This window comes from Gordionus sp. m RMFG-2023, chromosome 4 (genome assembly GCF_954871325.1).
Source record: "Gordionus sp. m RMFG-2023 chromosome 4, tfGorSpeb1-WG-v2, whole genome shotgun sequence".
In the NCBI taxonomy this organism is placed as follows: domain Eukaryota; kingdom Metazoa; phylum Nematomorpha; class Gordioida; order Chordodea; family Parachordodidae; genus Gordionus; species Gordionus sp. m RMFG-2023.
In genome coordinates this window covers 30,385,286-30,395,281 of record NC_088778.1, presented here as the reverse complement: position 1 = coordinate 30,395,281, position 9,996 = coordinate 30,385,286, and the positions used below count along the sequence as shown (strand labels likewise).

The window sequence follows — 9,996 nt, the reverse complement described above, 5'->3', positions numbered from 1 at the left end:
ACATAATCAACAATATAATGATAATGGTAACGTGAATATTGATAAACTATATAGAGTAGCCACTCCAATGGTAATGGTACGTAAAACTTCAGGTTAACTACGATTGAGAATAATTCTACCAACGAATCGCAAAAATCGCTATAGATCTACAGATAAATGATGATAAAATAACAAGCGAAAATAAAACAGTGATGGTGGGACAATTGGTCGAAAAACTAGAATCGCCATCACAATCCTGGAAAAGGGAAGAAGAAGAAAAATAAACGTACAAAACCGTATTAGAACATCCCGACTACGTGAAATCAAATCAATAATAACAAGGAGGCAAACGGGTTATCCAACAAGGGAACTAAAGCCAACAAAAAAATATAGATGAACTTGAACTGGGTAAATAAAAAGATTGGTAGACAATCTTAACTTGGTGGGAAAGAAGATATGTTACATTTGAATATTTATTAAAGAATTACAAATAAAGTATTAGTTTTTTTTAAAAACTTAATTGATATAATAACCTGGCCTATAATTATTTTATCTACTGACAACTTCTCCAGCTTATATAAAAATGGTGGCTCACAGTGTTTTGGATCAAGTGTTGCCAACTTTTAATACTTATATTAGTTGGTATTTAAACAATGTAAATATTTATCACCCAATAAATGAGTCATAAAAATAAAATATATATTTTAAAGATCTTTATTAATCAACATATTAATTTACATATCTACATCATATTATATAAAAATATTTTACCAAATTGGCTTTATTTTAAAATGTAAACTAATCAATGAAAACACAAAACATTTAAGATCTTGAACAAGATAATAAAGTGCCTTAAGACCATTTGGATCTCTATACAAAAATAATAATAAACAATTTTAATTAATATTAAATGTAAAAATAATTACTTGCTCGAATCAGTATCAGCTAATGTTCCAATTTTTGATGTTGAAAACGATATGTATTCATCACCCATAACTATTTCTAATTCCTAATTATGTAAATATATATATATATACTATGATTTAAAAAATTAACTTGTCTTCCAACTCTATCAGGTGATGGCCATAATTTATCATCTTCTTTCATAATATCAGCTACTTCTACTATCCTTTTTAATTCTTCTAATACAGCTTTACTTACGTAGGCCTAAATACATATAATATAAACAAATATTGATAATTAGTTGATAACCTCTTTTCTAATAATAGTATCATTTTTATAATTAGAATTATTGGCATATCTCAGTTTTCCTAATATATATTAAATATTAGATATCTTTAATAATTTACCATTAGGACTGAATTCAAATTCCAGAAATTCATGGCCAAATTTTCCTTTATGTCCAACATAGTAACGCAAATATATGGGAGAACTAGAAGATGTCATCTTTTTTTTTAAATTTAATGGATAAGTGATGTTGATAAAATGATTTCTAAATAGGCATGCATGCTTTCAGCAATATAATATTATAGTAAAATTTATTTGCAATATTATTTACTACCAGACCATTTGAAAGTTATATTACATTATTTTAATCGAAATTGTATTTTAAAAACTATATAAATTTTCACTTTATACAAAATGTAATTTTAATACAGTATAGAATTTTTACACGAATTTAGTATGTAAATGTATCTGGTTCGAATCCATTGGCCTTAAGATATCAAAACGAACCTATTGAAAAGATTATGATAGGGTTAAAAGTGTTGTTGAAATATTTCTAAGAAAAAACACTATTTTTGTAACGACAGTAAAACTAGTAACCCGTCAAGTTACATTAATATAATGAATATTTTCTAGTTGAAATAGTCCATGGTTCAGATTCCCTAAATTTTGAAGCATTCACTAAAGATAATATTTTAGTTTGAGAAATGGAACGGAAATGTATAACAGTAAATAATACAAATATTAATATAATAAATTTTTTAAATTGTTCTAAATTTAATGAAATGCAAAATGAATACCAGATTGGGCAACTACCTTTATTAAAAAGATTACTAAATTTATTTAATTTAATATAAAAATAATTATATATTTACTAATATTATAAATTGAATGAAATTATAAGAGAAAGAAAATTGTGAAAATTCACAATTTATCAGAGAAGGATCGAGATTAAAGACTCAGATGTTAAATTCGATTATAATTTTATGCAAATTGTCCAGATCGCCTGTTTTTAAAAATGAGGATCAATAACGAGAGTCTTTTTATAATGTTAAAAATTCTTGCTATATATTTCCTTCTTTGTGTAGTAGCATCTTGCAATAATTCACCCAAAATTTAAGTTTAATTGGCCTTATATCAATCTGCCACTAAATCTATTGGGAGGTTAATAACATATTGAAGACCCACAGGGTCAACCACATGAAATTAATATATTCTCTGGGAAAAATTCTTCGCAAAATGCGTTTTCCCCTAACAATTTTTTTTTATTCAGATGATGATTCAATTGATATTATATTTATATAAATTTAAAAAATATTTTTTTGGAAATATAAAAATTTTGGCATCAATAGCATCTGTGAAGCACTTATTTAATAAAGCTAAATATGTTCTTAATGAAAGACGTGGATGTTTGAATGATGACAATTTCGAAAAATTTATTACTGAAAAGGCTGATTTTGTAAATAAATAATTGTTACATTATTTTATTACAGTATAAATTTACATAATATTTAATTTATTTTTGTATTATTTAATTTTGCATCGAGCATGAATTTTCAGAAATTCATGAAATATGAAAAGGATCATGATCGTGATCCGTTTTATTTTCAAAAAAGTCAATCATCAATTTCGATCCTTTTTTTATAAGATCTTGATCGGGATTCGATCCTTTTAAAGGATCGATTAACAAGCCTGTCTATTATGATTTATGCTAAATTTTCTTTAGGATTTTAGCAAGCTATTAAGATTATAGAAAAAGATATTTTTTAGATAGTACAGTGTTAAACGAATTGGTATTTTACATTATTTTGATTCGATCGTCATTACCACATATGGAAATAATATATACAAAATAAAGCTGTTTGCTTTTAAGTGGCTTGTTGGCTATGAGATTATGCATTCCGGTTATGACATGGAGGGTCACTGTCCCATATTTGGACAACTCTTCCACCAACCCCTAAGGACGGCCACATATAGCGTAGTGCTAATATATAATTTATAAAAGGATTTGACAAAATCTCATGGTGGTGATCCTAATTTTATCATATATGAAAAATTAGTTTAGAACTAATTATTGTTTATATAAGTTTTTTAAGTGCTATTTAAAATATGTAAGATTTAATTTAAAGTTATAATACAAGTTTTAAACATAATAAAAATTAAAAATAAAGTATTTAATATTAAAATCACAAAAAATTAATATATAACATTTTTTTAATTTTAGAATTATTAGATAATTATTTTAGGGTGAAAATAATATCGTCATCAATCCTCTTTATTGAATATTATTATATATGTTTACATTGGATAACTGATATAAAAAGATATTCATTATGAGACGCATGTCCAGGTGCGATATTTATGATAATTGTCTCCTCTAAACCTTTCGCTGAGTTGTGTATTAAGGGAAAATTTTTTTGAGAGTAGGTCGTGAAACCTTTTGAAGGAAATTTTCCGATTTTTCTGTCCTGGTGGATTAATATAAAACTTTCTAATATCTTAATACTTTTGATAGCTAACTTTTCTTGATTCTTTAACTAAATTTAAAAGGTTCGGCCTAAATCCTCTATCTTAAGCAATGTTAAATCATTCCGTTATAGTTAGTTCCTGCCTAAATTGTTTTCTCTATCTATCTCATCATAATGAATCGTTCTACTTAACTTCACTAACTATGTTACCTTAAAAAAATATTTTTTAACTAGCCAGATTATATTAGTTAGTTTTTTTTCGCATTTTATTGAGCATCAATAGCTGCCATAATATTTCTTGGCAAAATCTTTCCATTATAATCCTGCGAGTGCAACAATTAGATTATCATATTTAATTATAAAAACATGAATTAATTTATTTAATTGTTAACAAAATGTCTTATTTTTCTTCTTTTTTTTCTTGTATAATGAGATATTTATAAAACTTTCTCATGTTAAAGTTTTTTGTTTTTTTTCCTTTTAAGTTTAAATTATTATCTCCTCTTTTCGTGATTTGATTATTAATACTATATAATTCCAAATATCCGGTAAATTTATACAAAATTTGGGGGAAAAAAATCTTACGTAAGTTCTTATGAATATGATTTTTATTTTTGTAAAATTATTTATAATTTATAATTATACTAAGACTTTCTTTATAGAATATTAGTTAGCTTTTATGTGATGGCATACTCTTAGAAGATCTAAGAATACCCCTAGCGTAGGGAGATATACCCTATAGAATTGTTTTCTTTATACTCGTAAGAAAAGTTAGTATCTATGCTTTTATTTAAAATTTGATGAAAAATTCATATAGCATAAAATTTTACCATTTTAATTCTTTCATCGATAAATAACGGTCTCTCTGATGGGCCAATTAAAGTGTGTAGACTTAGGTTAGCCGCCACCTTGGTTATTATTGGTTTGAATTTTAAATTATAGTCAGACCTGTTCGTAGGTGAGAAGATTGACGGGGGCGGTGTTTTGCTTTAGAACTTTCGGTGATCAGTGGTGCTTTAATTTTCACGCTACCGTTTATATCGGCAATGGTGCGGTGGCACGCAGAAATTTCTTAACTGAAAAATTTTTTCGATTTTCTTTTACTTGCATACACTCTAATAATTTTATTTGAGACAAATTTTGTCAAATAAAAATTTTTTAAAAATTTACCAATTTTATTTAAATTATAATTATCCAGGCGCGTACGCAGGAATTTGGTCAGGGAGAGGATAATAAATTTTTTTGAGAAATATTATTGTTTTTTAAAAATATCAAGCATAAATTTATTAGGATTAATAACTAATCCTAATACACAATTTTAAATTAATGTGAATTATAAAAAAATTATATGTAAAGAATCATTTAAATAACCCAAAATAGAAATTTGAATTTTTTGAACCTTTATACAAAAAGTTTCTTAGGAATAATTGTATTTTGTACGTTATATATTTACAATGTAAAATCCAATCTTCGTTGGAATTGAGCTAATTTTTCAATTGTCTCATCCTTGCTTGCCGTCAAATGCCTATTATTCAAAAAATCCAAACCTTTCAATCTACTTTTACATGTTGTACTTCTTGGTATGTTTTTCAGAGACCTGCAAGCCCGGCCCCTGGGCCGGACAGTATATTAATTTTTTAAATATACCCGGGCCGGGCCCAAAATTTTTAAAAAAAAAGACGGGTCGAGCCTGTAAATTTAAAAAAAAAAAATTTTTTTAAAAAAAGCCGAGCCAGGCCTGAAAATTTTTAAAACAAAACCCAGTCCAGGCCGTAAAAAATCTTTAAAAAAAATCCGGGCCGTGCCCTGAAAATGGTACTTCTGCAGGCCTCTGTTATTCATCTTAAAAAAGAGAATGTTCTCTCATTAGTTTACTAATGGGAAGAGTTTATAAACCCTTTTAATACATTGGGAATTTAATCTAAAATGTGTTTGAAATAATGCAGAGCATCCATAGCATTTTTTGGGACTATATCAACTATAGTTAATCAAACATAGTTATTCAGCTAGTAAGGCATCATAAGATACTTTAACATCTTCATAATAAAAATCTAACAAATATTTTTTTTTCTAACACCATCTGAAAAAGGTTGGGAAGGCTTTGTGGAAGTAATATTTGCAGATGTAAGTGCTGCATGATATATTAAAAATTCATTTATTTGGGTTATAAATGTAGCTGCATCTAAGATATACTCTTCTACTGATCACTATATTAATGTTTTAACGATGAGCTTGCCTTGATACAAGTCGAGGGAGACAAATATTAAACACGTATAGCTCTGCTTTTGACTCAACAATAAAATATAAAATATGAAATTCTTCATCAATATTAGCCCTAATTTCCTTGAGTTCTGATAAAATGCTCTCCGCTATTCTCATCTTCTTAATCAAATCAATGTCATATTTTTGAAAAGTAATATAAAATAGTTGTATAATTAAATAATACATTCTAATGAGAAATATTGGAATAAGCATTGAATCCAATAACTTTCTTGCTTCTGAGGAAATATTCCTTTCAGGCCATTGTGATATTTCAGTAATAGCAAATAATTGGCTCTTCTAACTCCTTAATAGCTGTTAGTGCTTGATGGAAGAGGCTCTATCTCGTTGTACAAGGTTGCAATTTCTTTGTCCCTGTTGGACCAGAGGTTTCAGATTTAATTATTATTTGACTAGAAATTTGAAAATGGTAGATAAATATTACGCCACTAAAAATTTGAAAATAATAAGTAAATATTACGCCGGAAAACTTGAATGTAATAATATATGTAGTAAAATTCAATATGTGATACGAGTAAATATTAACAAATATAAATTAATATAAACAATAATATTTTTGAAAAATATATCCGGCATCTGCATTTTTTGGCTTTGGGGGGGGGGGGATTTGTCCCCCCGCCTCCCCCCCCCCCCCACTGCGTACGCCAATGTAATTATCATGTAAAAAATTAGAAGCGCGGAATGAGAATATTCTAGAAATTTAGGTAATCGCAGCTACAGAAAAAGTAAACTTACTTGAAATGTTTGTGGCCAGGACACATAGTATTTTCTGGCTAGAATTGAAAGTTTAGGAAATTGTTCTGATTTTTACTTATTGCAAAAGTCTATAATAGTTTCTACGGGTGTAGATAGAGGATAAAATGATAATACGGGTGTAGATAGAGGATAAAATGATAAAACTCTCTTTTTCTGAAAATTTCTAGAATATCGTTTGAATGTTATACGAATGCTGTAAAGAATTTGCTTCGGAATAAACTTGGCTCTCACTTCTACTATTTGTTTCATATATTTATAGGACAATAACGATCGCATAATGACATAAAAAAAATGAAACGGGAATGCATTTTTATTAAAATGCGGCTAATACCTAATAAAAAATAATGAATAAATACCTAAAGGAAAGGTTTTGGAAATCTATGATCTTTATCTAGTTTTGTTTGAAAAGATATATTTTCAACAATATCATTATCATAAATTTTTTAGGTATATATTCATTTTGAGATGCCACAATCCACTGAATCTTTGGAAATATTTTCGAAATTTAAAAGAGATTTTCCACTAAATTTCAATCAGAATTAAATTAAAATAATTTAAGGTAAAGTTGTTTTTTGTTTTGTTTATTTAATAATAATAATAATAATAATTAGAACGTTGTTGGCTCCAATCACACTTTATTGGTGTTAAAGTTTTGCTATTTTTTGTTTTATATGTATAGGAATCAGGTATCGTTGTTAAAAGGCTCGTTTTGATCCAATTTTTAAAAACTGCTAACTCAATATTTTAGCCAGAAAAATATTGCCTAAGCCTCGAGATTTCGAAAATATATGCCTTGACCTTTGTTCCTTCTGTAAACAATCTTCAGGCTTGTGTAATATTTTTCTGGCTGAAATATTGAATTAGCCCTTTTTTAAAATCGGCTCAAAACAAGCCGTTTAACAACACTAGGAATCACATAGGCCTATCCAAGATTTGGGGAGAGTGGGGGGTACTATTAGATAAAAAATATTTCCATAAATATTATTGGAGATCTTTAGGTCTATATTAGATTTTTTAATAAATAATTTTGGGTTTTCACTATTTTTTTAAAAAAAATTTGAATCATAGTTGTTAGTTTAAAAAAAGTCATCAACTTTTACTAATGTTGTAAATGAATGCCTTCAAAATTAAACGCGTTCATGAACGTATTCCATTTCTAGAAAAAAAGAAAAACGATAATTGGCGTACTTTTTATTTTTGACGGACTTTGGACGTCCTTTTTTTTTGACGAACGCGTTCGTTCAATTTTAGAAAATCTTCTTATTTTTATTCATTTGATACTAAAAAAAAAAAATTTAGTTTTATATATTAAAAATTTATAAGAAAAATTTATTGACTTTTAACTTTTAATTTTAAACGTGGCTAATATGTTGCGTTAATAAATATCAGAGTTGTTAAAGGATCTAGATACAAGTATCTAGTATCTAGATCCTTCCTGTATCTAGATATAAAAATGTGGTATCTGTATCTGTATCTAGATAGATTTTTGATTAAAATATCTGTATCTAGATATTATTTTAGACAGTGTATCTGTATCTAGATCCATTTAAAAAGTATCTTTTAACAACTCTGATAAATATATGGGATTTATTTATATTAAAATTAAATTGTTAAAATATTAGTAAAATTTTTGAACACCTTTGATTTTTGTCAATGAATATTGAAAGCGAACGCGTTTAATTTTTTTTTGGAAATATTAACAGCACTAACTATTTTTACCAATTTTTATTTCAAATTCTTCCTTACGATAGTATACTGTATACATTTTTTGAGGAAAGGGAAGTGAGGGCAGGGGGGGGGGGATTTTTATTAGCTTAAAATGATATTTATGAGAATAGGACAAATTTGCGATGGGGGGGGCATTGGATTGCGCCTGAGTATAATTATCACATTGGTCAAATACGTAATGTTCTCGACCAGTTCTAATATATCTGAAGGGGTGTCTATTGTTACTGCGCAATTTTATATTTTCAGAATCAATTACTTCCTCCAATTCTGAAGCCTTAAATTTTAACTCAAAAAGAATTTCTCTACTTTAGAAATATTTTATACAATTATCTCTTAAAATTTTAACAATAAAAAAATTATAAAATTTAATGGTAATATGGTTGGTATCTATAAAGTTATAAACTACAATGATGAACTTGTAAAATAAATTAATAAAGCTATTAATTGCGCGAATTAAATCTTAATGTAATTAATCATTTATAATTATAATTATAAATATTAATTATAATTATAAATATTAATTATAATTATAAATATTAATTTAATTTATAATTGTATCATTTATATACGTAGGATTATAAATATAATCATAGCACAAATAAAACTTTCCCAACCCGCGCTGCAGCTGAAAATTGCCGTCCCAGATGTTTCAAAAAAATGTCTGACGGCAAGGTGCGGCGGCAGACAGATCTAACTTAAGATCTATAACGGAGGTGTTTAAAAATACAAACATTGGGTGGATAAACAATTGGGTTAATTGGCGGACGAGTGAATATGGAAAATTCTCGAGCATAACTGGCTTATAAATTTATTTCATAATATTTCATTTTTTTTTTTAGTTTAAGTACAAAAAATATATCTAAATAATATAAATAAAAAGCCGAACCAAATTAATCAAATAATTTTTAACGTTTAAGTTGGAGCCTGGGTTAGACAGAATTGGTAAACTGGCGGATGAACTATTTTTTTTAAAAAACCCATGGGTGAGCGGGCCTTGGGGTTAAAAAGTTGCCCAAATTCTAGGTCCAACTATATTATAAAAACGAATGGCAAAGCAGTTTGCTTTAAATATTTCCTCCTGTCACCCATTTTACATTTTTTTCCAAAAAGAAACAAACAATAAACGCAATTTATCATTAACACCTTCCGACTCCCTAACGTATGTTTAGTCGAGTTTTTGACCGAAATGGCCCCAGCGCCTATTTTTGGGAACCAGGATCTAAGAAGTCAGCTGATTTATGAGTCCTTTTTCCGGAGCTGAGCCTAATTCTCCAGTGGAACCCTATAATATGAAGAGAGAAAAAAAAATTTCTTAGGCATTGTATCGAATATTTAATTTTATCCGCATCTGCTTTAATCTCTAAACAATTGTATAATTTAAAAAAATAATATATAATCCAGATTTTTTTTAATATTGATTTTGAATCGATAATTTTATCACGATTCAAAGAATTATGTTTAAAAAAAAAATTATATAAATATGCTTTATAAACTTTTTCATTTTGTTGAAATTTTAATAACCTTTCTATTAGAGAAGCCAGAACGGCTCGGATAGAACCGGTTCTTTTCTTATTTTTATATAGGTTTTCCTGACTGTAAA

At 27.4% G+C, this 9,996-nt stretch overlaps 1 protein-coding gene across 1 annotated transcript; it reads right to left on the bottom strand.

Annotated features, from left to right (window-relative positions):
• Nucleotides 1–675: 675 nt before the first annotated feature.
• LOC135927814 (protein mago nashi homolog) lies at nt 676–1,419 on the bottom strand. Its single transcript, XM_065464008.1, has 5 exons — nt 1,290–1,419; nt 1,192–1,250; nt 1,036–1,146; nt 906–988; nt 676–849 (listed from the first exon to the last, which is right to left on the bottom strand). Exons 1-5 carry the CDS (start codon nt 1,384–1,386, stop codon nt 747–749), a joined length of 453 nt encoding a protein of 150 aa, XP_065320080.1. The 5' UTR covers nt 1,387–1,419; the 3' UTR covers nt 676–746.
• Nucleotides 1,420–9,996: the final 8,577 nt, after the last annotated feature.

Bases quoted from the DNA above. Each gene is read 5' to 3' on its own strand.
- LOC135927814 (XM_065464008.1), bottom strand. From the start codon at position 1,386: ATGACATCTTCTAGTTCTCCCATATATTTGCGTTACTATGTTGGACAT. The intron at 1,147-1,191 runs GTTATCAACTAA...ATATGTATTTAG, and splicing joins ATACTATTATTAGAAAAGAG to GCCTACGTAAGTAAAGCTGT. The intron at 989-1,035 runs GTTAATTTTTTA...TTACATAATTAG, and splicing joins CTGATAGAGTTGGAAGACAA to GAATTAGAAATAGTTATGGG.